This window comes from Anarhichas minor, unplaced genomic scaffold (genome assembly GCF_050575085.1).
Source record: "Anarhichas minor isolate MPS153535 unplaced genomic scaffold, ASM5057508v1 ptg000051l, whole genome shotgun sequence".
Lineage (NCBI taxonomy): Eukaryota > Metazoa > Chordata > Actinopteri > Perciformes > Anarhichadidae > Anarhichas > Anarhichas minor.
In genome coordinates this window covers 1,449,421-1,475,823 of record NW_027466497.1, presented here as the reverse complement: position 1 = coordinate 1,475,823, position 26,403 = coordinate 1,449,421, and the positions used below count along the sequence as shown (strand labels likewise).

Sequence of the window (26,403 nt, the reverse complement as noted above, 5' to 3'; positions counted from 1 at the left end):
AGTCCCTTCACACGTGATTGAACTATAAAGGCTTTGATGTGCTTCGTACGTGATTTTTCAAACTGCAGTGTGTGTGTGTGTGTGTGTGAGGTGTGTGTGTGATTAGGAGGCACCGCTCTTGGTGTGCACTGAGATTAGGTAATGCAATTTTATGGATGAAACGCATATTGGAAGCAGCTGCTTTTCCCCAGCTGCTTTTGCATCGCCTTAGTTGTGTGCTGGGGATCAGGAAGTCCGCCCCCCGGTGACCAACCCGCTGCTACCTTCCGAGCTAATGAAAAATATAGACTTACAGGTATCCAGGCTTTAATCTGTTTGCTTTTACTGACCGTCCTGGCCACAGTGTGGTGATGCTGTTGTCGTGCCGTGTGGGCACATGTGTCACTGTTTTTGGAAAATGATGGGGCTATTAACGTCCGTGCGTGTTTGAGAGAGAACCAGAGAAACATGTTAACGGCCTAGTAGACACTGAATATGGCTTTGCATGTCTTATGTTGGGTTTCATTTGAAACACGTGCACCGTGACCTCCGACCCCTCACACACTTAGTAGTCCACTTCCTTTTCCTGACATTAGCACCTGGGTGCAGTTTTCTACTTTGCAACTTTTCACCCCGGGGGTGTGTGTGTGTGTGTGTGTGTGTGTGTGTGTGTGTGTGTGTGTGTGTGTGTGTGTGTGTGTGTGTGTGTGTGTGTGTGTGTGTGTGTGTGTGTGTGTGTGTGTGTGTGTGTGTGTGTACACGTGTACTGGGTGGCAAACAACATACTGTACCAGATAGAAATGTTGTAATACTTTATTAATATGCCCTTTTCAATGCTGATTTATTATTAGCAAGTTAGCCTAACTTTTAGCCTAACTTGACATTTTAACTTTAGTTTTTTTTTTTTTTTTTCATTCATCATAATTGGATTTTGCCCTTGCAGTATTTTATGATGTGGAACAACAAAATTAATTGTGAAGATGTTTGAAGTTTTCTTTGGTCACAGATACAACTGGGGGGCACATTTCATCTTTATCTGAGACTATCGGGGGCTATTTCCCGAGCTAGTAAGTATATCACACTTACTTGTATATGTATCTTAATGTAACGCGACATCCTGCCTCGCCTATGTGGCAGTGCTACATCTTACAGCCTGTGGTTTACAGGGAAACTAACAGAGAATGATGATCCTTGATTTGTAAAGTTTTAATGGCACGCTGAACCAAAAACTGCACAAATACACGTGTACTCCATTCATGGATGTGTGCACAACCACTGGTGATCTGACACAAGCAAGCACACAGGATCATTTTTGAGTGGATCTTGAGTCTTCGGAACATTATGTCCCTGTGAATTATGATTTTAATGCTTCATCCGTTCCCATCGGGCTATCCATCACACCGGTGCTCGCTTAGTCATGAAGCAGTTTCATCAAGGGGGGGTAAGGGGGGGAAGGGAGACACGCACATCAACGAGAGAGCTGTAGCAACACAAGTTGAGAGAAAGAGTGGAAAGAAAAGGTGAAGAAAGCACACGCCGATAAGTAAACGAAGGAATTAAACAGAGGGCGAGAGCTAGGAAGAGAGTTGTCGGTATGACTTGGAGAAGATAGAATGTGTGTATAAAATGGGAGAGCAACAGCAGCAGCGGAGAGACGTGGCAGAAAGAGGAGTCATTTAGACAGATTGATGGTGATGAGGGAGGGCTTGAGATCTCTCCAATGCTGATAACCACTCGCTGCTGCTCTGACTGAGGAACAAAAAAAACGAAAAAGGCTGTGTGTGGTTCTGTGCTTGTTTCTTTTTTCTCGTTCTCATTTACTCATTGCACGGTCCCTTGCCACAGAAGGTAGCTGTGGAAAAGTGCCCTTGACATCAGGTGGGATCCAAACAATATTAAAACACAACAGTGGCCTGTTTAGACTTGTATGAACTGAAACACCAATTTCAAAACACTGCCTCCTGAATTCAATTCTAGGTCCCGTGTTGTTGAGGAGTCGGTTTGCATTTGCTGGAAGGTCAAGACGAGAGAGAAACTGCAGTGAGGTCAAAATGTCCTACGAGTACAAGCGTTTACCCGGGTGAGAAACACAATTACACACACGCAAATGTGCATTATATACAAGCGCCTTATAATCACACATATCACGACATTGTCGCTGGTCCCCCCCATCAAACATGTTATTAAACCTTTTGTGGCTTATCAGAGCTGATTGAATATTGATTTGCATAACACGCTTTTATAACGACATTCATCATAGAAGTCTATTTTGTTCTATGACCAATTGTCCTTTTTGTAAGATCAACGACACATGAAATTGTTTGAAGTTTAAAGAAAAGTACATCTCACACAATTCGGTTTGTTTGACTTTGTTCCAGCTTCTTTTCACACTTCTTTCAGTTTAGAGAACCTTACTTTGTTATACAGATTGTGAACCATGTCACATCTATCATGCAGCTCAGCGTGACGTTTAGATACTGTCTTTCTTTTTTTTTTTTACAGGATCATGTTATTTACCACAGTCCGCCGCTATTCAGAGTCCTGTATACCAGACCACCTGGGTCTTTTCATGGAGGAAGTATCAACTCCGATGGAGGCGTTAAAGTCAAAATGTTGTCAGCGATATGGATCACTGGCCACAGAGGGCTTCAATCAACCATGCAGTATGAGACATAGAGGTATGGCAACTCTCACCAAAATGTCAGTGATAAATACACCACTGCGAGAGCGCTGAAGGTTGCTTGTTATTGGGAAGAGAGGGAGGAACGGCAAGGAATGAAAGAGTGGAAGATAAAGAGATTGATGACGCTGGACAGGGGGACAGAAAAGAGGGAACGGTCAGAGATAACGCAAATGAAGACAAGTACAAATGGGGGAGAGTTCACAGGGTCCAAAGAAAGGATGAATTTGGTTGGGGTATGAGAGGACACAAAGCTATAGGAGTGTGGCGTTTCTTATCGTACAAGATCGGCCTGAGGGACGGGGTGAGGAGAATCCACAGTGGAGTCTGGACAGAGAGAGGAGGAGATGATGGGAATGTTACAGCTGGTTTGTTTCATAGAAACCTGGACAACAGGAGATGCAGGGTTCTCAAAATGAAACACTAGCTCTTGTTGTTTTTATTACTGTACAACATGGTGTGGTCATGTGGAGTGAGTAGTTAGGCCTTGCCTGAAATAACCTATTGCTGGCGCTCATCACCATGCAGCGCAAGAAAAGCCGGCATCAGAACTTGAATTTGCCTGAAATAAAGCCGGTCGTGAAGCATCTGGTGTTACTCAGTAGCCTGGATGTGCTTGTGTGTGTGTGTGTGTGTTATTTTGGGATTGTTGGTTATTATCCAGTTGTAATGTTTTCTGCTTATAAATTATTTTAATGCGTTCTACTTAGGAGTTAAATGTCAGACAATGTCAGCATGGAATTTGTAAATCGGTGAAAGTCTGAAGTTGAATTTATGTGTGTTTAACCGTGTGTAAGAGTGTGTAAGAGTGTGTGCAGATAGGTGCTTTTAAGTTTGATGCACAATCTTTTATTATTGAGAGTGATAGTTTCAAACTGTGCCCTATTTGTCAGAAGTGCTTTAAATCATACGTTGCAAAGTCAATTATTTCTCATTTATAAGTTGGACCGAACGCACCAGAGTAGGTGTAGCGAGTCCAGATGACTAAACCAGAACCTTCTGTCCCGCCATTGGCAGGCTCGTCTAGCATGTCTACACACATGTAGACCTTCGGTTTATTTGAACTCTCAATGGTAATTGAGGATCATGCGAGTGAGTGAGCGTGCACCTCTGTGTCTGTCCACGGCTAATCTCGAGTTCTGCTGCAGCAAACTGTGTGTTCTCAGCAGACAGATCACAGGGAATTTCATATTCCACCAACTCCTAAGGAAAAGGATCCGTCTTTTAAGTAGTTTAATGTTCCACTATGTTTACCAACTAGCTGCTAACTTTGACCGTCTGCCGTTTGGTGCTGGACTGGAAGTGTACAGTGGGTGTTTTCCACTGAAAGTGTCTGTAAACGAGGTATAGGAGGACAGTCGGACTGAAGCAAAACATCAAAATCTCCGTCAGTTAAATCAAAACAATGAGCTGAAATATGCTAAAACGCTTCACGGAGCTGAGAGGAAATTCTATGTGGGTTTGTCGCCACAAATAATTTGTCACATTACACATAGTCGTTTGATTCACAGTCGATATTAAAATATTGGAGTGCAGCTTTAATGTTATATATATTGGGTAATATCTGTCAGGCAGCTTTACGTTTCTGTTGTGTAGAATTGTTCACGGGTGCGTTTGAGCGTTTACCTGGACCGTCTTGGATAATTCGTTCTTAAGAACGTAAATAACAAAAAGAGAGGATTAAATGCTAGAATGTGAATAAGAGTTTGTGAAAAATAAATCATGCTCTGCTTTATTCTTTGCTTAATCCAGTTCAGAGCTGATGTTGGAATGTCACAGCAGGCATTCAATTTAATCACAGTTCTCTTTAACAGTTTCAATGTGTCATTGTTAACAATCCATTTGCGCATGCCATCCAGATGTTATACAGTAATTACGATACGTCGTTGCTATTTAACAACTTTGAATTGCATAACTAATTTAGAAATTGAGTCTCACGTTTATCATCTATTTTACTGGTAAATGATCTTCAAGGCATGTTATGTGAGACAGAAATAATGCATGGATTAAAATAGAGAGCTTAGTTTCAGCTGAGTTTCCATTTCAAATCAAATGCGTTTCTTATTTCCACAGATCTACGGCAGATAGAGCTGTTTTATTTCTTTTCCTCCTCCTTTCTCTCCATTCCACAGAATGTGCAAATATGCTTTTTTTTAATCCCGTTATCGCTCAGACTGTGACTATCTGTCTGCTGTTTGGTGCCGGGCAGGTAGCGTAAAGTGGGTTTGTCAAAGCTTTTTTTCCTGAAAACAGCTGGAAACGAGGTGGATGAGGGCGGTGAGACTGAATCATAAGTGAAAAAAATGTGGATGATTTGTCAGTACATGGACACCTTTCACATTAAGTCATTTGAGCCATTGTTCACATAAAACAATTAGTGCAGCTTTAAGTAATATTTATAAAAAAAGTCTGGCATGTAAAATTTTAGATGCAAAAGTGTTTCGAAATCATTTTAAAGCTAAGATATTTTGCCTTCACTTTACATCATTTTTTTTTTTTTCCTTCTAATTCTAACGTCTGTGTCTGAGATTTTTTGTGTTTGAGAAAGGGACAAAGAACTGTCTTAACAATTGTAATGTGCACTCGTGTCAGGTTACTGTACGAAGACCTCCTTAACACCTAAATGCAGGAAATGGGGTTGATTGCAGAGAAACCTGCATGGAATTGTCCTGCCTCCTGTTATGTCACGGGACCGCTTCACCACAATAACATCACATTCATAATCATACAAACACTAAATAATTAATTACTGGATTGAAGTAGCGTTGAAGAATGTCACTGACAATAAAGATAACACATAAAAAGTCATCCTAACTTTAAAGAAAGACAGACCGTCTTTGTTCCAGCATGGAATTTACCCCCTTTCTGTCCCACAGACACACACTGGAAACTGAGCAGACACAGCTGAATCCCGGTGTATCCCTTTTCAGTAATATTTTGGGATCATCCACGGGGCACAGAGCTGGATTCTTCATGACCGATGTTCAGCTGTCTTGGCGGGGTTTAGGGCTTTTTGAAATAATATTGGACAGCACTCCATTGTGGATTTATTTTGATTTATTTTGCATTCATTGCAGGTCCCTAGAGTTTCCACAAGCTGCTACCTTGACAGCTCTGACTACTAACAATAGCCATGTTCGTTATTTACGCTCATAACAATGATTTTGAGGGAGTGGCTTTTATGGGAAACCTGAAGGGATTTAGTGTTGCAGACTTGGCGACCCTCTGGCTAGATTTAGCTCATTGGAAAAATTCAGTGTGGGAATACAAACATACAGCATTAGTGGCGAAAGCTAGAGAAGATCAATACAACTGTCTTTTAATATGATATGAAGCTAGAGCTGGTTAGCTTAGCTTAGCTTAGCTTAGCAAAATGACTGGAGGCAGGAGGAAATAGCTAGCTTTGCTCTGTCCAAACACCTTTCAACACCTCCACAGTATGTTAACGAGTTAGCTTTAGCGGTGTCGGTAGGTGGAATTTGTTACCTTTGATCAAATTCAGGATAGCTTCAGACATATCATGAAAACCTGACTTTTTGGAGTGCCAGTGCAAATACATTTGGGTATCCAGAGTGCCTACCAACCCACAAACTGAAATAAGACAAGCCAGTCACTTTTTGGAAGGCAACAGCGCTGAGTATTTCAGACAGAGGGTAAATTCAGACGGACAGAATGAGAAAAATAATGTGTTTTTGAACATTAAAGCATGTTAACGTGTTCTTGTAGAAACCCAAAATACAAATGTGAACCTGAAAATGAGCATGCTATCTCCTCTTTAAGCTAAGCTAACCGCCTGCCGGCTCTAGCTTTAGCATACAGGCATGACAGTGGTGTCGGTCTCCTCACCAGACTCTTGCTAATAGAGCGAATACATGCACCCTATTTCCCAACAAGTCAAACTACTCCTTTAAGGGACAAATAAGAGTGCACCAGTTCTAAATGTGTAACATGTGGCAGCAAAATCCCTTTAAAGCATGAAAACACAACTTGGAGTAAATCTGCCTGTTTCCACTTTACATCTGCAACACGCATATTGTGATACCCTGGATTTACTGTGTTATTTATGATGTTTGAACTTTGGAAATCTCACACTATACGCTCAAATAGGATTTTAAGACAACATAGATCCATGCCAGACCACCTCCACAGGCCAATATATTTCACCAGTAATGTTTGCTGAAAACAGCATTTCATCGCCCGAAAAGTTAAATCAAATTTAGGGGAGGCTGGGAAACAACTATGATAGTGTATCTAGCTACCATAATAATGTCAGAGTATGAAATATCCTTGTGTGTTTGCCAGTGCAAACACATTACAGCAATAGTAACAATCTGCTGCCTCTTCCCCCCCCCCTCATCCCTTTAGCTTTGATGGTGGTGAAGCACAGCTGTGGGCCTTGGTCCGACGTGCGATGTGTTACCATGCTTTGTTGCTTAGAAACACCTCACCTTGCTTAGACTGGGGTCAGTGGCTGCTAAACGGTGCGTTTTTCTATCCCCGCAGCAGTCATCGCTTTGTCAGCTTGTGACTCTGGGCCAGTTCTCACCGTACAGCTGGGTCTCGCCACTACATCGGGTTCAAGCCTTGTCGCCGGCGTGGTGAGAAGCCGGATCTGACGCTCACTGACTTTGAAAATGCACTTTAAGATTGGTGCGTTTTAAAGTGGTTTTGCACAATGGATTTTTTTTTAAACTGGTGTATTTTAGGGTTGAAGTCATTGAACAAAGCGGAAAGAAAGTCTGAAGGCATGTGTGAACACTTATCCCTGTCACACACACACACACACACACACACACCCTCAAATGAACTGCGCCGTTAGCTTCATGATGGACAAGCAAATCGCACCTCGAAAATGTCTTCATCTGCCGAATTCCCCAATAGTTTTACATGTCAAAGGAGCTTTATCCTCCGGCTGACTGGAGCGATTTTCACATCGAGAGAATAACCACGAAACACCCTAATGAATGTGTTTCATACCAGACGGACTAATATCCTCTGCCTGTATATCATCAGTCTGTCAGTGTGTACCTCTCCTCCCTCTGCTCCGACCGTAAACTATGCCTTCTCCGTGGAAGGCTTGACACGGAGCGGGCCTCGGGGTCGGCCTCAAACCCTGCCGGACTGTTAATGGCCTCCTCTGTTATCACTTCGCCGCTACTCCTCACACCTGCACTCAAGAATAATATTTACCCTGTCTGTCATCATTGTATGGTGTGCGTGTTTGTGTGTCCCTTCCTTTGCATCAGACTTTAAATGATGACTTCCATTCTCCCCTTCTCTCAGGTGTCTTATTAGAGAAGGAATAGACAAGCCAGTGTGTGAGAAACGGATCTTTCTCAGGAAAAGTGGGAGCAAAGAGCTGAATACCAGAACAGAAACCTCCCTGGTCACTCATAATATTTCAATTAGGGGCTACTTAAATGCATGAGCACGCGTGCGTGTAGTGCTTGCTTTGCTCTGGTTTGCGCATTTGTCTGGAGGCCAGATAATATTTGGCCGTGTATATATGAGGAGGAGGACGTGCGATGGTCATTTATTGGTTGAATTTGGGGGTGTCGTGTTGCCTCATGCGTCTCTCAATAAGCTGCGATAAGTATGCTATCAACTCGTGGATCAAGATGTGATTGCTTTCATTTAGAAAAGTAACAGTTAAGTAATTTCCTCCTGAGAATGAGCAGGGAGAAAGAGGCAGAAACAGATTGAGAGGGACTGAGAAAAACGGGCGAGGCCAATGTTTTCCTTGTCTGTTTTCCGTAGTTTGAGGAGTCCGGGGAATCGTCTATAATGAGAAATAGAACAACTGGAGGATGAGATTTTCAGTTCTCACCAGTGAGAAGATCAGCACAGCAGGTTTTTCTGAATACAGATGCGTCGCATTTCCATGCATTTGATCTCTCAATTTCCTGAAATTCAAATTTCGCCGTTTCGCCGTCGCGTTGTTTTCAACAGCAGAGCAGCATTAGTGAGCCGGGCCCATGTAGATGTGCATCAGACAGTCGCCTGGAAGACAATCTGTTCACTAGCTCATGCTCACTGAAGATGATCGGATAGAATTGTTAAAAGCCTTAGTTCAAGAAGTGAAAAGATTGATACCACTCTCAGGCATTAGAGTGGCACTACACACACACACACACACACACACACACACACACACAGTACATACTAAGCATAGTAATGTAAAAGCTGACATTTGAGAGTCATTTAGATAATGTCATACAGTTACAGTAAAGCTTTGCAATCCAATATATCAATCACTTTTTTTTAAATATTTCTTAAAATCAGTTACAGAGGGCATGAAATGGTTAATGGGGTTTTCTTGATGTTGCAATTTTCAACTGCTTGAAGAAAGTGACTCATAAGGATTACAAGAAAATGCTATTGCCTCATTTGGACTTGCAGAACTTTGCTGACATTGTCACTTTTGAAACGTCCTTGTAAAAGTGGCATTGAGGCAAAGTTCACTAGAGCACGACGAATTAGAAGATCATTACCAGTGTCTTCTTCTGGGTTCTGCAAAATGTAGATTCTGCACATTCTTTTTGGATACTGCTACCCACAATAATCTTGTCTACCTGATTTCATAAATGCACAGAAGAAACACGCAATTAATGGACAAAAACTGGAAAACTTTTGAATATAAAGCATCTCAATACAAGAGTTGTCCGTCTTTGTATGTATTTATTTGTTTAAAGGGACAAATTGGTTTACCTAATTTCTCAAGACATCCTTTGTTGTGCTGTTGTCCTGAATTACATTATATCTTTTTTCCAGTATGTCTGTCATTTTGTCAAATACTTTTGCATTTCTTTACTCTCAAACAAGAGAAAAACAACCGGTTTATTTGTGTGTACAGTGACTGTTGGCTAAGAAAACTGATTTTGAGGTTGTTGTTAAATGAGTGAGCAAAAATATACACAATACTCCTTGTTTAATTTGAATTATTGTATTTAATAAACCACCCCATACATTCAAAAATATCATTTTAGGCAAACTATGGAAAAAAGGGGCGAACCAATTTTGAGTTAGTGTGATAAATGCAGTGCGAAGATATTGTGCAAAGCAAATACAATACATAAGCCACCACTGAGCCGGTTTCCTAATGTATTTAATGGGGTCTGTGGAGATTCCCTGTTGTGTGCAATAAATCTCAATTTGCTAATAAATGCATCTCTTCTCAGCATCCTCAGTATGGTCTTCATCATCCCCGAGGAGAACAAACGTATATTATCCCCAGTTGTAGCAGTGAATGCCTCCATAGCAACTAAGCTGCTCTGCTTGTTAACGTGTATCTGCTGCCATCTAGTGGACACAGAGGGAATTGCTGTGTTTGGTGTAATATAATGTCTGCACAATAGGGGTCACTGTACGTTTTTTTAAATTTCCTTGTTTATTCACCCTCAGAAGGCCACTTTGGATTACAGTGGGAACTAACCTGCTCTTCGTAAAACCACCACTAGATGTCAGTGAATGACTTGAAAACATAGAGAGGGAGTTGCTGATTCGGTATATTATTTGCTATCCTTACTCGACTCATTTGTGGACAAAGTGAATACTGCCCCCTCCTCCTCACCCCTAATTAAATCCCTTTCATGTACAGCATGTGCTGTATCCTCCAAGTAGCTTCCCCGTCTCCTCTCATATGTGCAGTGCAACATTCACATAGGAAATGTTTGGAGATATTTACACCACTATGCAAATGATGGCCTCGGGGCGAGAAAAACAAAAACAACAACGCCGAGACACATTCGCAGAGAGAGAGAGAGAGAGAGAGAGACTGAAGCGAAGGCAGACGCTTGTCCAAAGGCCTGTGTTTAGCTGTTTTAGGTTGCATTCGTTGGTCCACTCCCACAGCTTTGGGAGGAGCTTGATGGCTGCTCAGCCCAATTGGGCTTCAGAACTTGGTACCAAATATGCTAATTATTGATAAATCTACCAATCGCAGAAGCTGCCCGTAGAGCGCATATTCAGTTTCCTCATCCCCCAAATCTAATGTGAAAACCTGAGATGTTTTGAGATACTGTGTGTGTGTGTGTGTAACTATGTATAGGTGCGTTGTGTGTGTGTGTGTGTGTGTGTGTGTGTCCCACACTGTTGATGGGTGCATAGAGTGTTTTTCTTCTGCTTTCAGAGGCCGGCTGTGGGGCAGGATTACACCTCTTTCTCTGTCCTCTTCCCTCGTCCTCATCCCTCTCCACCCTCAGCTCTCTCCTTCCTCCTGAGTGGATTTTATTTTTCTGGAGGCTGAGCCCCCACCACCCCCCCCCACCACCCCTGCCTCTCAGACAGCTCTGCTCCACCAGTTGCGCTCTGTGCCGGCCTGGAGAGGAGTAAGGGAGCGGAAAGAGGCGAGAGAAGAGAGGATTTGGTGAACCGAGGAGAGACAGACAGGGGAGAGGGACCATGGCTGCTCTCTCGGCCTTGCTGAAGACCTGGGTAATACTGCAGACCTTGTGCCTGGCTCTGGCCCAAGTGGTGAGTGGACCGGGGAGTTTAAGACCTGCTGTGCTCAGGCTTAGCTCCTTTTTATTCTGGGGTTCAGGGGGGTATTTTGGGCCCCTGGAAAGGGCCAGCGAGCGCTGGATGTCTGGAGGTGATTTTACAAGTTGTGTTTTGTCTTGGTGCGAGTTGAAGTGATCAAAATGCTCAGAGTTGAACCAACACAGGTCTATTTGTGATGATCACCTGGCTTCATAGCATGCATGTAGAAGAAAGAGCTATAATGGGTTTTCTGCTGTGGAGACAAAGTGGTACTGGACTCTATGGATCCTCTGTGGATTGTTTTTCCTTAGCAGGTGTGGACTCTTATACCTCTTGAAGATGTAACAGAGGGGAACTATTAAAGGAAAAGGGTTTGCCGTTACCTGGGTTCTTTTTTTTTTGGCTTAAAATAATCAAGAATGGAGGAAAATGTTGAATTGCTTCTTCTTCTTTTTTTCAATCAGTGAGCAATTGCCACAAACAAACACACACAGCCTACAACACACACACACACCAACTGTATCCACTGAGCATCAAAGCCCCGCTTCAAACGGACACCTACATGTTATCTACTGGACGTCTGACGTCGTTCACTCTTTGGGATTATTCATCTTCCACATTTGAAGAATTCAAAGTTGGATTTAAAATGTTTTTTTAACATCTGATGGACTGACTGATCCTCTGAGATGATATTTTGGGTTGTGGGGGTTGTGGGGGGTAAACTGTCTCAGTCTCATGACCCCTCCTTCCACATTCCTCCTCATTCCTTTGTTTTTTCCTTGTTTTGGTTCCTTTTTGGTGTTTTTTTTTAGTGGGATGCTTTCATACAACACAATGCATGCAGTAGCCTTGAATTGACCGATTTGATGTAATTCCATCCTGCCTCATATGACAAGTTAGCTAATAGTGTTTTATCGCTTATTTGTGTAATATTTTTAGCATGTTTTGATGTAATTGTACCTTTTGGTATTACACCTTTATTGTGTGACCATAATACTCATTATGACGTATAATAAATTGCACAGTACTATGATAGTATCTGTTGTTTGTCATGTCTTGTCGGTCTTAAACGTTCTTTCTGCCTGTGTTTCAGAGGGGTCCACCTGGACCTCTGGGCCAGGCCGGCCCACCAGGCCCCTCTGGCATGCCTGGGTCAGACGGCATTGATGTGAGTATCCACACAGGTTTGCCCAGCAGATTTTGTCACAAAGACCATCATTGTGCTGGAGAAATACCAACACTGTGCCGCTCCGCAGTACTGGAGTCTTACCAGCAGGGAGCACTACAGAATGAAAACACATTGGCACAAAAGAGCTCTGTTCCCAGCAGAGAGAGGTTGCCTTTGAGAAGGGACCCCTTGCCTCAATCCTGAGTCTGTGTCACAGTAATGTGATACATTTGAGATATTCTCAGGGTTAACTACACACAGCTTGTATAAATATGTGGGAAATGGAGGCTGCAGGGCCAGTGGAGCAGGACACAAACTGCCCGTATCTCACCCGTCTACTGTCATATTTATCAGTGATGAAGGACATTGTGGTGATAGATAGAGCCAGATATGGGCAAAATCAATGAGTATTGTGAATGAGTATACCCTATATTCCATACTCCCACTGTTAAACAAACAAATACCAAATCAACATCTCCACTCTGTTTCTCTGCAGGGAGACAATGGACCACCTGGGCCCCCTGGTTCACCAGTAAGTTTGTACTGGACTGTTAGATTGTGTAATACAAAACCTTTAGCATTTCATTTATCTTTATATCTATATTCTCCGTGACAATATCGCTTTTTTGTTTTTCATTGTAGGGACTAAAGGGAGAGCCAGGAGAGCCCGGTCTTGATGGAGCAGCGGGAGAGAACGGCATTGACGTAAGTGAACTGACTTGACGTCGGTATTTGCTGTGTGTTTGAGAGAAAGGAAGAGAGTAAGACTGCAAGAAAATGCAAAAATAATTATATTAAGCCGTTTACCTAAAGAAACATTCTGAGAGGCTTAATGTTAAATCAGCTTAATAACGCCTAATAAGGAAAAGATAAAAAAAAACCTTGAGGAAACAAAGGTGAAAACATTCCCACAGGAATAGCAAGATCTAGCAACATTGCCAAATGTCTTCATTTTTAATATTAAAATGTCTCTAAGGACGTTTGGAGCCACGATCTATTGCTATAGTAAAAATCGAATCTGTAAGAAAAAAAAATAGTGACACTTTTTTTTTCTCAAATTGAGGGGATGTTGTGTGATGGATCAGCGTAGGTTATTATGAATAATATGACAAGAACAGCTATGAAACACAACAATGCAAAAAGATAATGAGATGCAACGTTTAAAGGTACCCTGTAGTACTTCTACAGGCGCTGTCGAGACATTCTTTGGTGAGCTGTTCCTTGTGTTGTTTGTCTCACTTGTTGCACCATGACGTGCATGACGACGCATATACTATTATGCAGCATGAGTTTGGGGATAAACATTTGTTCTGACTGGAGAGTCGTTTTTTTTTGTTGCTCTGTGAGCTGATGATTTCAACCACTGCACATTTAGTACTCGGAAGCATTAAAGTTTGTCAAAACAATCAAAAGTCCACTTTTGCAGATGCTTTATGAAGTAGAAAATGTTTTTGAAATATTACACCTTATGCACACAATAGATTTTGATGACAAATATGCACTGTAAACCAAACTGTCCACAATACAAAAGTCCACAGGGTACCTTTATGTCACTATAAAGTCAGTAAGGTTGGCATTAAAAATGTGATAACTTCAAATCAAAAGTCATCATCCTGTTGTTTTTAATTGAATGGCATATCTAAAGCATTTCTAATCTCACTGCTCCCTTTTTCCACTTCAAGGTTTATAATTAAACAAAGTCACACAGGGATTACGTTTTTAAAGCGTATTTTACCATTTCAGTCATAGAAATGTGCTTTTGAGGACTGAATTAATAGTTTTGCGGACAGATTATTAGACGTTCTAGATGACGAGGTTAATGCACTTTATGTGAAACCCATTATCCCTAAATCAATAACTATTCAATCTCTAGCAATGAGGAAGTGGAGGTTAAGAAAATCAGATGAGTTTGAAGTGATTTTTTAACTTTGGGGCACTAACTGACTTACCTCATATTACTTCAATTGTGGTGCAGCTTCCGTTGCAGCTTCACTCTTGGTTGGTTGAGTGCCGATGCCTTTGGTCACATGCTAACAGAAGCACACACACACACACACACACACACACATGCATTCCTCAGAGATTTAGCCGGTAATCCGCCCTGGAATCTCAATCTCTGGTTGTTTTCCTAATTACCTAAGAACAGTGTCAGCTTCGATCAAATGTATGATTAGCTGAATTGTAATGTGAATTCAAGTCCCATACAACCTGTGGAAAGCCCCGTGGTAACTGAATAATTAACATTTCAACCTCTTCCGTGTTTCTTTTTTTTCCTTTTTTGACCTCCATAGCCATGTCTAGCATATCGGCCTGCTAACAAGTCTCTCTGTCTGTCTCCAGGGTTTGATTGGAGCAAAGGGTGATCGAGGTCCTATGGGGAGCGCTGGGCCTAAGGCAAGTATCTAAACCTCCACCTGAAAAAAGATTAGTAGAACAAGTGCACCATTATAATGCTGTTATGTGGAAACCCTAAGCTTCCATATTTAACAAGGGTCACTTTTACAAGAAAGAAGTCTCTGGGTCATGTTCCCAACATCTTGTCATAGTGATGTTGAGCGTGCTTACAAGAGAATAAGTAACTGAGCATCAGGTCATCAAGTTGTGTAAGATGTCACTACTACAGTTACATTGTTGTGTTCTGTTGCCTGCAGGGTGGACCTGGGCCAAGTGGCGAACCTGGACCTCCTGTAAGAACTATTTTTTTGTCTATCATTGTTTTGCTAATATAAAGTACGATGAGTAAAAATCCAACATTTTGAATGAATGTCTTATGCTGTACACACAGTAGTGGAAGAAATACTCAGTAAAAGTACTATTTGAGTGCTATGTTTTTAATGTAATTATGTTACATTATTAGATTGTTACCGATGTGTCCACGCAGAAGTAGCATTTTACTGGCCGGGGTGAGGCTAGTTTTAAGTACTTTACATACAGTTTAGTTTGGTCCAGTAGGTCCCAACTTGGGGGTCAGGCTAGCTCACAAGATTCTACTTTTGTTTTTATTACATCATTCTGCTGGACAAAATTGTATTTTATTTTTGGGATATTTTTCTAATTGTTACTCTTCTGCAAAATATTTGATACGTTTGCCTTTTTTGGGTTCATTATATTAGCTTATATGTTGTTGCTTTTTAATGTAAAGTACAGAAGTAGTAATGGCATAAAATGACCAGCAGGGAGCTAAGTGTAGTAATTTGGTAAATATACTTGCCTATTTATATACCTGAAAGGTACATTATGACTAATTAGATCACTTTTTATCGCACAAGGTTGTCATGGTACTTATGAAGATGAGTTATGACGGGCATAATTCGACATTGTTTAATGCCTCGTCATTTCCCTAACAAACATATTGTAACCCAGCTGGTCTCATAAGGCAACCTCCCGAGTCCTTTTCTCTCCATGCCTGAATGCCTGACCAGCTGTGCCCCCCTTTTGGATTTAGCTTACCCAGATGTGACGCCTTCTACAGATGACATGAGCCGTATTTTCTACACATTCCTTAATAAAGAAGAAAGATGCCATCAAGGATTCGCATTTTAAGCACACATTATCACTAAATGCAACCGCTGTCGTGCAAATGCAAGGCCAATCGATGTACCAGCACATCACCTGTAACACCACTAGGTGGTGCTCAGTGTCCATCTATCAGACAGCATCTTTCATATTCAGTCCAGAGTCATTCAATGTCACGCTTGAATGCAACACTATTAGTTAAATCCCTTGTTTAGCATTAACGGGCGTCCTGTCTCGTACACCCAGCTGCCTCATGCTGCACAGACTGGAGATCCTGCCCTGTGGGCTGTTCTTCCTCCAAGAAGGCTTACTGATTTAATTACTTTGTTTTATAATTAATTCCAAGCAAAGACGGAGCAAACATAAACTGATTGCGTTCTGCGTCTTTGCTCTGCTTGAGCACTGTTTACGCTGTACACTAGCATTATTGAATTACTGCTGCCATTATTAATTGGCTTTCACAAATGTTAATTGATGCTTTGACGGATTGGTTTCACTTGTCATACAGTAGTTTAACCCCTCGTCCCTTCTGTCCACGCAGGGACCCGGCCTTCCAGGACTGGCTGTAAGTAGCTTGCATCGTATAACACAGCTATGCCTTATCATTTAATGGCTTTGAGGTGTGGGAATACATAGTTGGCTGCTGGGACATCTATGCATTGTTATTTCTTGCTCTCTCTGTGTCTCTCTATCTAGGGCGCTCCAGGGCCAATTGGTCTGCCAGGTGAAATTGGACCATCTGGTACAAAGGTAGGACACCATCTTCAGTTTATTATTCCGCCTTCATGACTTGCAAATATCTCAAAGGCAGGTCTTACTTTACCCTTACCTTCTTAATCACAGCTTCTTTCCCTCTGCTTCATTTAGGGTATCGTGGGATCACTTGGACCTTCAGGACTTCCTGGACCTCCTGGCAAGCCAGTAAGTATCCGCCAAGGACCGGTTGTCCAGGGTATATATCGCTCTGATTTTTAATGGAAAAAAAGATGATGTTAGTGGTGACATGCCTTGGGAAAACCTGCGATCAAGAGGTTGGAGAGCTTTTAAGTACCTAGTTGTAGTATGGATGGATGAAGGATCATTCTCTTTGCAGTACATTGAACACGAGCTAAAGAACAACTAGAACTACCCCCTGTGTCGTGTTACACTGTGCAGGTATCCCCGTTATTTTGTCCACCCTGACACAAGCTCTACACCAAAGATATGCCGTGGTCCACAGTATTTTTCCCAAGAACACGTTGACGTGCAGTCTTGTGGTGCCGGGGATCAAACAGCCGGTCTTCCGATTAGTGTCCTCGCTCAATCTTCTGAGATTGCAAGATGCTGTACATGCTTTTCTCAGCTCATCCTCCACATAATTTCCTCCCAGCTCACTGTTCGGGTATAAAATAACTGGGTAACATCAACAGTCATAACAGCACTGATATTAATATTTGAGACTTCATAAGATTTGAAAACCATATAGCCCAAATTCTTTTTTTTTTTGACATAAATATATAACACAAACAAAAATAATGTCAAAAATATTTGATAACGATCCCTTAATTTGGGTTTTAGTGTGCTCATCTTTCAGTACTACAAATAAACTTGTAATTTCCCTCTGGTGTTCAAACTACTTACTCAAAACATAATGTTTTGGCATATCTTTGCTGTAACTTCTTGTTGTATTGGCAGACATGCTAATATGTCTGCAATATGCTTTTATTGGCTGATGCATTAACAGTGAATAAAACTGCGCCGCTTGGATAAACTCAAACCTCATCCACACAAAAGATGTCACAGTAAATCACGGCACATCTGAAGAGTTTTTCATTCAGTGAGATTTGGTGACAACAGCTGAGAGACAAATGAGCTACCAGGGGCTCAATGGGCTCAATCAAGCATATAGTTACACCAATCTAATTGCAGTTTACTTATATCATTGAATGGGATCACTTCTGCCAAACCTATGTTGAAGTGAGCTCTGTTCTGCAGCAATTAACATGCTTTTAGAATGTACTGTATGATAACACAGCCAGAGCTCCCTGCTGCTCGGTTCCAGGTTCCAACAGACAGCAAGTGATAAAATACCACAAACAGTTTCGTGCGGTACACTTTTCAAGTCTTTTTTTTCCCGTGGTGTATGTAGTCCCCTGTGTGCCAAACCCAGGGGAGTGCATTTGTTTGGCTTTAGTGCTATCGTAGCGTAAATAAACCCCCATTAGATCAGTGTCTCATCTGATTGTAGCAGGAATGCATCAGCCCCTGTGCAGATACTTCCCAACTCAATCTATAAACAGAGAGAAGGAAAGATGGAGGGAGAAAGAGAAGAGCTCAACTGTGACCAGGTGACTTTCTTCATCCATCTTACCTCTCTGTCCACCTGTCTGTCCATCTAGGGTCCTCCAGGGAAGTTCATTGGTGTAGAAGAGGGAAGTGCAGACTTCCAGGTAAGATCTAAAGACATCCACGTTATTACAAATCTGTTTGTTGACACAACTTCACTTTTCATAATCCATGTGTTTCCGTCTCCCGACAACAGTGTCCACTTAACTGTCCAGCAGGACCTAAAGGCCCCCAGGGACTGCAGGGAATCAAGGTGAGAAGTTGACAGTCCCCCTGAAGGAATAAGCATAGTTTTGATTATGTTATATAACAACATTGTATGACACCCTACTGACTGATTGTTGCCCTTTTAGGGACACAAAGGACGTGGTGGTGTTCTCGGAGAGCCGGGTAGCATAGGAAAATCGGTGAGCTGCACAATCTCTTGTAGAACGGATTCACACGTGCACTCAAACACGCATACATGCACATGTCACACACTCGCCCACCATTCAGGACCAGCAGAGGTGAGGATTAGCTTTAATGAAGCCCCCCCCCCCCCCCCCAGAGGCACAGGACTGGCACTAATCTGGCTGCAATTAGTCAGGCCTGGCCCGGGCCCTACAGTCAGCATGCAGCGCGCTAGATGAAAGGAGTGGTGAAGAGCCAGGTACATGAAGGGGAAGATGAGAGAGTCGGGGCTCGCACAGCCCTCTCACCTTGCTGAATTAAGCACAGCTAATGAGCGCACAGTGGGCTCCGAGGGAGAGGCCAGCCAGGCCCCAGGAATAGCCTCTGATCTTCTCACACAAGGTGCCTTAGACGCTCGAAAACACTCAACCCACCCAGTTACTGCTCCTGCAAGTCAGACCGGTATTTTAGAAGACCTGCTTTTTACTCAAGGTTGACCTGTGGTGCTGCTCTTTTTTTTCTTCTTTTTAGCAAGACAGCAAGCACGAGCTGTCTACGTTCCCACAAGCTGTTTAAGCTAAAACCCAGATATCATCTATGATAAATATGCTTTATGATAGAAAGACCAGTATCACATGTATTTTTAGACTGTTAAAAAATAAACTAGACTAGTTAAAAGTGGCTCGTGACCCGAGCTTTGTTACTGGACAGACATGACATGAAGCTGGTGAGGGTAGTAAATTAGATCACTGATGCTGGTAGACCAATACGATCAGCTCAAAAAATCATCATTGTTTTTTTTTTGTTCTTAAGATCATAATCCAATTTGTGTTTTGTCAAATTCAGCGATTTATCGCCTCAGAGTATGCGAGCTGTTTAAGGCCTGGCTCAGTAAATGGGGAAACAGATAAAGTGTCTCTGACTGATTCACACAAGACTGTTTAAGTCCAATCTTTCTTCAGGATCTCTGAATCTACTTTTAAAGGAAAATGGCTGAATTAACTAATTTGTTGAATTTGTACACAAACAGGAATATAAGGACCACTAGTTGTTGCTGTAACACAGCGGCCGGCTGCACGGACTTTCTGGAGTCTTAGTTCGTTGTTTGCCTGGCTTAGAAATAGTTACAGAAAACCACACCTTGTTCTTTTTTAGAGTTAATTAAGAAGCTTTAGAGGTGTTGGTATTTTTTTTTTTTATCTTCTTTCAGTTATTTCTGCTAATCTCAGCTAATCCCCACCAGTCTCTGGCAATTAAAGAAACGGACATGACAGATCTTCTCATCTAACTCTTGGGAAGAAACCAAATGAGTGTTTTTCTCCAAATGTCCAATTCCATTAATAACACAGATAAGCCAGTTTGAACGGGTTTTGGTCCCATAGTCCCGATGATGGTTATTTGACTAGCTTCTGGGGGGTGTTTGACAGTTTTTTCACCAGCTAGCTTTATCTGGCTAATTAACTTGAGCTAGATTTGTAACAAGCTTGACCAGCAACATTATACAACCATCAAAGAGCAGTTTAGACATCAGAAGCAACCAGCAGCCACGATAGACTACTTTCAACAGTTTTTTTTCTGTCCGGCTCAGAGTTCCTTGGGTCAAACTCTGTGGACATGAAGTCAAAATAAAAATTCAGAGAATAACTAATCAGCCTGTTCTTTTTCCTTTCCTCCAACAGGGTCCCAAGGGAGAAGTGGGCATCTCTGGGGAACAGGGCATCCCAGGACCTCCGGTATGCGGACAATTCTACTCTTTAGTCACTTTAGTCAAAGTTAGAACAACAGGCTTATGTTGCAGAACATAGTACTGTAGCATTTGCTCTATATCTGGTCTCTGTCCCACCCTGTTTTTCTTTGCTTCCTTCTCAGGGTCCGATGGGTCTGAGAGGTTATCCAGGAATGATGGGTCCTAAAGCGGAAGCAGTGAGTTCCACCTTTTTCTTTTCCTTTTTTTTCACAGTCACATCCAACTTTCTTTGTCCTCTTTCTCTTTGGGTGCAAAGCTGCCCTCATTCTGAGAGGAGCACCAAGGAGGCACTGCCAGACCTGCCCCCACTATACAAGCATCATCCGTTACCAGCAATGGGGACATATGGAAATGATGCTAACACAAATCTCTCCCCTCCTCTAATGAGTTGAGGTTGTCTGGGTCTACGGTGCCTCCATCTGTAGTTAATGATCCGCTGTAGCCATCCGTCTTACTGTTAACATTAGCCGCGTTAGCCAAGTTAGCGCCCCGGCTTAGTGCCAAAGAAAGAGTGGCTGGCTTTCTGTGTAGCTCCCATTAGTGAAGTGAGTTAAGCACTAATTACCCCTTTATCACAATGAATAGTAGACTACCATGACTTAGCATCCTCCCTGATCTGAAGTGATTGATGGCACTTTTTTTTTTTTTTTCCCGTAGGGGCCTCGTGGTTACAAGGGCATCAACGGACCTGTAGGAATACCTGGGCCTCCTGTAAGAACACACACATGCTAGCACACACAAATAGACGTGACTACTCATATTGAAACGGGTACCCACACTACACCTAAGCTACTCAAAGTCTCTCCGTTGTTTATAGGGTGAGGAGGGGCCTCAGGGACCACCCGGAGAGGCAGGAGACAAGGGAGACAAAGTAGGTGACTCTCCTTGTGTTTTCCCTTGAAGTTTATTGTCAAAGCAGGACAAAAAAAAAAGATGATACATTCCGCAGAACTCGAAAGGGGTGACAGTGATCCTGATGTGCATTGCAAATACACTGACGCTGGTTTGGTTATCTTCTGCAGGGCAGCCGAGGTATCCAGGGCCCACAGGGTGCGGTTGGCAAAAAGGGAGAGAATGTGAGTGAACACACAATTTTTGTTTATGCGCTACATACACAGTTGCGGGCGGTGTTCAGAGAGTGTGCCACATGAAGTCCACTGACTCATCTGCCGGCTTTTTCAGGGTCTGCCGGGTATTGATGGGAAAGATGGCACACCTGGTATTCCAGGGATCAAGGTAAGTTGTTACCAGCTGCGGTAATGATGAGAAACTTAAATCCGAGTAAAATCTGACAATTTATTCTTCTTCTGTTCTGTTTTTTTTTTTTGTTATCAGGGCAGCCCTGGCCAGGCTGGGATGCCTGGTCCTCCTGGTCCTCAGGGAACAGCGGTGAGTGGTCCGTCAGTGTTGCACATGCAAATAAGTCTGTTTCTAAAGGCTTATTGTCACTCAGAACACGTAGGGGGGGTCAATCTGTTCCCCTCCGCCATTCAACAAGGCCAGAAACCAGACAGGGAAAAAAACCAGTGTGAAGCAGCCAGTAAATTTTGGTATGTTTTGTTTTCTGGGCACTCATCCAAACAACAGTGAACCTGTGACCCACACTGTTTTAGAATTTAAACCACCTTGAAATAGCATTCTCCCTCCCACCGCGAGTGATTTATCACAATCAGACCAGTGGGTATACTGTGTGTGTGTGTGTGTGTGTGTGTGTGTGTGTGTGAGTGTGTGTGTGTGTGTGCGTGTGTGCGTGTGCGTGCCTGCCACACACGTGCGCGCGCGCGTGTGGTTGCGCTTGTGTGCGTCATTCTGACTAAGGGGTAATGAAGCATGAGATGCACACTTTGCTGTATGGTCATTGCAGCGACATCAACCCTGCTGCAAACTTAAAACACCATAACTTACCCTTCTTTATGCCACACTGTGATATACCATCACACACACACACACACACACACACAGAATCACTGCAAGGGAACCTGCTGCAAGGTGTATGCCAGTAGCTGACACTGCAGCTCGGCCTATTTTCATAGTTATTATATAAGCCATCAGCATTATTACCACCCACTACCAGCACGCACATACTTTATATATCCACATGCATTACTAGTTGCATTTTCAGGTTCATTGTCTGTATTTCAAAATATGAAATAAACCGTACACCATGCTGTCAAAGAACAAGCTGCAGATGTAACTTGTTTTTTTCCTTTAAGCGATTTTCAGTCTTGTTAATTGTGTCTGCAGGGATTGCCTGGCAGCCCAGGGTCAAAAGGTGGACTTGGATCTAAGGTAGGCCATTTCATGTCGTATGTTTAATTGACTTTTACTACTTTTTAAAAGAATTTTCCTGGTTTTCATTTTTTTTTTTATATATATATATATATATATATACCTTTCTCTTATTATTTATTCCTTGTTAGGGCGAGCCTGGACCTAGGGGTCACGTTGGCATGTCTGGTTCTCCCGGATTTCTGGTAACACATAAATATACACACAAAACATTTAGAAAGATGTATTATATTGTGCAGTAGGGGGAATAATTGCACTTTAACTGCATGCTCCTAGGGTGAGCCTGGTCTTCCTGGTGAGGCTGGTATGGAAGGAGTTCCTGGACCCAAGGTACAAATCCAGAATTAGCACATGAAAGCATTTAAACTGCAACTATGAAGGAATTCTGACCTTTCCCCGACTGTTACAGGGTGACAGAGGCCAGCGAGGAGCAGTTGGGCCACAGGGAGTTGTCGGCAAACCTGTGAGTTGCTTCTATGAATTTGTTTTTAGGTCATGTGCAGCTCATCTGCAGCTCATATGAATTATAACGTATCTTAACAGGGAAACAAAGGAGAGAGAGGACCAATCGGTGTTCCAGGTGCCCAGGGTCTTAGCGGAACCACGGGAGACAAGGTATGTGTGCGTGTGTGTGTGTGTGTGTGTGTGTGTGTGTGCAACAAATTGATTGTACTTTAAATCCTTATGAAATGTGCTTGAATGTAGGCAATGATGAACATGTTTTCAGTTACCCTGACTTGTCCATTGGGGGCAGTGTTTACCCATGAATTAAAGTCATACCAATCCAGAGTAAATCACTGAATGAGGCAAGCAATATAAATAAGCAATATAAATGATAATCTGAGCATCCTCATCTTCCATGTTTCAGAGAGGATACAACATCTTTCTTTGTGATCTGTGGTGCCACTGGCTTGAATCAACATTTAGTTCTTGTTTTCTTTGGAGGATATTACAATCTAGACATTATACACATTTATATGTACTCAAAATATCTTTCTTTCCAGGGCTTCCAAGGAAAAGTTGGGTCAAAGGGAGACGATGTGAGTTGCAGTTTTTTTTACAGAAACGATTGTCAGAAACGTTGTATTTCAGCCACAATGCTGACAAATATGTTCTGCACTCATCCTGCTCTCTGTCCCCTCTTAATCTTTTTTCTCTCCGTGGCTTGTAGGGTGACCCCGGTGTTGAGGGATTGGCTGGCGAGAAAGGGGATAAGGTAAAAAAAAAACATTACCGCACAACCAGTTTAAAAACTGTTTGTTATAAAGACCCACAAAAGTCTCTGAATACACAAAATACTAAAACTTGCTGGCTTTAGACGAGAAGGTTTAAACATTTGGCTCCGAAGGCATCAAAGCAAAGTGATACATAGCAGAAAAAGTCATAGAGTTAAGACGGAGAGGTAGTCTGCTTTTGAATTTGCATACAAATCCCCGTTATAGTCAAGATGGCAAATGAGCTATTTACATGACAGTGAGGCAATGATGCACGTTGGCTCTGTGAAGCAGCCTTTTATTTACAATATTCATCCTTGAATTATTGCTCAATGAGTGTCTCTGAGGCGGAAATGATAGATGCAAGTGATGAATGTGAAATTGACAAAGTCTCTGTTTGCTGTGACAGGGTTTGTCTGGTGAACCCGGCCCTAAAGGACAGGTGAGCTTGTGCTATGTGGAAATCTGATCACTCCTGTTCTTCAGTTCTTCCCTACTTTATTTTTTGTTGTTTTCCTTTTTCCTTTTAACACCATCAATTTTCATTCACCCCTCCGTAATGCTCCTCTCTTCGCAGCAAGGAATCAGGGGTGACTCCGGACACAATGGACCCGCTGGAGACCCTGGTAAACCCGGAGACCTGGGACCACTAGGACTGCCCGGTCCTAGGGGACTCAATGGGGAGCGAGGAGTACCTGGCATGCCAGGCATTCAGGGATCATCAGTGAGTCCAATGTGCACGGACTGATATTGACTCATGCGCTTGGTTAGTTGCCTCCTCTTTGCTCAGTCTCCTCTTCTGTTCTCCAGGGACGCGATGCATCTGACCAGCATATTATTGAAGTGGTGTTGAAGATGTTGCAGGGTGAGCGTCCAGACCTGAATATTCACCTTTTTGATGTCCATAGTGGAGATTAGATTAGCCCATTCCCCGAAGCAACTTTTATCTCCTGAGCAATCAGTTGCCCATTATCAAAGGTAAGTTAATCAAAAGTGATGATGCTGTCTCTCTTCCGTAATACAGAGAGGCTAGCTGCTGTGGCAGTGAGCGCCAAGAGGGCTGTGCTTGGTGGAGCAGGTGTAATGGGACCTCCCGGGCCCCCTGGACCCTCGGGGTCAGCTGGCCCTCAGGGGCCACATGGCTTACCTGGTGCCCGTGGCATTCCCGGCATGATTGGAGGAGTCGGACAGATTGGAAACACAGGACTTAAAGGTGGAAATATATGACGACTACACAGTTGAAAGAATAGCTTTTTGGGCTACATTTGACACCACCCTTTTTTTTTTTGTGTTCCCCAGGAAAGAGAGGGGCAAAGGGAGACAGAGGAGGTCCTGGTAAACCCCACCCAGGAGCACCAGGACCCCCAGGAATACAAGGTAAGAGCTGAAGCCTATACAGACATGGAATGTAAAGCAGCATGTAATACTGAAGGTTCAGATGAGTAAGGGTGCAATATGAAATTGAAGGCATTACAGCTTTTGCCACAGGGGAGGCTGCTCGGATGCATTTTAAAAGCGTCATTAACTCCAGTCACAAGAGATGCTCTTGAATGAGAATATAATAGGATTGCAACAATGCACGCTACTTCAAACAGTGGAAAACACACTCGCTCTCCCCTGTGCACACAATTTAAATATATGCATACAGACAGAACACATGTGTAATGCGAGAGTGGGGTCAGGAGAGATGCTCTCAACATAAAACTTCAGTGCTGTTAGTCATCTCGAAGCCTGGGATTCATGTTAAAATCCAATGTTGAACCCTCACCTCCTACAGGTCCCGCGGGTGTTGATGGTGTGGCTCGGAACGGCAGGCACGGCGAGAGAGGACCTCAGGGATCAGCCGGAGAGGCAGGTTATCCCGGTAGGGCGGGTTCGACAGGTCTCCTCGGCTTCTGCGAGGCGGCAATGTGTTTAGCTGCGTCAGCATACACATCCCCAAGACTACAGGAGGCGGGATCAATCAAAGGACCCAATATGTAGAGACCTGCCTCTCCATCAGCAGAGAGACACCACCGAGAACGAAGGGTTAGGGGACAATAATAGCGACTGGATATGTAGCGCCCCCCTTCTGAAACGTGACGACCTGAAGTTTTGACTGGTGGGACATACTCTGATCTTAATCCCCCCCACATCACCATGACAACAGCAGCTCTCACCCACCCACATCCTTCTGAATTCTGTAGTGTTTTTGGATGATGTCAGTGTCGGTCCCCATCAAAATACCCCAGCCCTGTTCTAGCAGTGAAAGAGGAACAGATTTATATATTGCGTCTCCCTGTTGTCTCACCGCCGACGAGCTGAGAACCGAGCACGGTGAAAAGGTAAATGTCCATCACACCGTTGTCGCGTTAAGTGGTTTTACATTATGCAATATTTAGTTTGAGATGTGTGTTGAAGTTGAAATGCCCCTGCCTCTCTTGAGACGTCACACCCGATGTCTTAAAAGTGTACAAAAATGACCAAATAAATGATTGAAAGTGACACTCCGTACTGTACCGTACTGTAAAAACGTAGTCGTGAAATCCTTGATTTACCACATGTAAATGTACCCCCCCCCCCCCCCCGACACCACTCCCCCCTTTCCCCCAAGTCTCATTTTTAGAAACGAACGACT

The 26,403-nt window shown here is 42.9% G+C and overlaps 1 protein-coding gene across 1 annotated transcript; it reads left to right on the top strand.

The window, feature by feature from the left end:
* Nucleotides 1-11,050: 11,050 nt before the first annotated feature.
* Nucleotides 11,051-26,284, top strand: col9a2 (procollagen, type IX, alpha 2). The gene is made up of 32 exons (XM_076075257.1): nucleotides 11,051-11,131; nucleotides 12,231-12,305; nucleotides 12,802-12,837; nucleotides 12,948-13,010; nucleotides 14,646-14,699; nucleotides 14,957-14,992; nucleotides 16,363-16,386; nucleotides 16,518-16,571; nucleotides 16,689-16,742; nucleotides 18,200-18,250; nucleotides 18,343-18,399; nucleotides 18,500-18,553; nucleotides 20,216-20,269; nucleotides 20,406-20,459; nucleotides 20,941-20,994; nucleotides 21,101-21,154; nucleotides 21,306-21,359; nucleotides 21,466-21,519; nucleotides 21,619-21,672; nucleotides 22,528-22,572; nucleotides 22,704-22,757; nucleotides 22,849-22,902; nucleotides 22,982-23,035; nucleotides 23,116-23,187; nucleotides 23,577-23,612; nucleotides 23,744-23,788; nucleotides 24,196-24,228; nucleotides 24,364-24,510; nucleotides 24,597-24,651; nucleotides 24,811-24,999; nucleotides 25,086-25,163; nucleotides 25,564-26,284. The coding sequence occupies exons 1-32, from the start codon at nucleotides 11,060-11,062 to the stop codon at nucleotides 25,767-25,769; spliced, it is 2,076 nt and encodes a 691-aa protein (XP_075931372.1). The 5' UTR covers nucleotides 11,051-11,059; the 3' UTR covers nucleotides 25,770-26,284.
* Nucleotides 26,285-26,403: the final 119 nt, after the last annotated feature.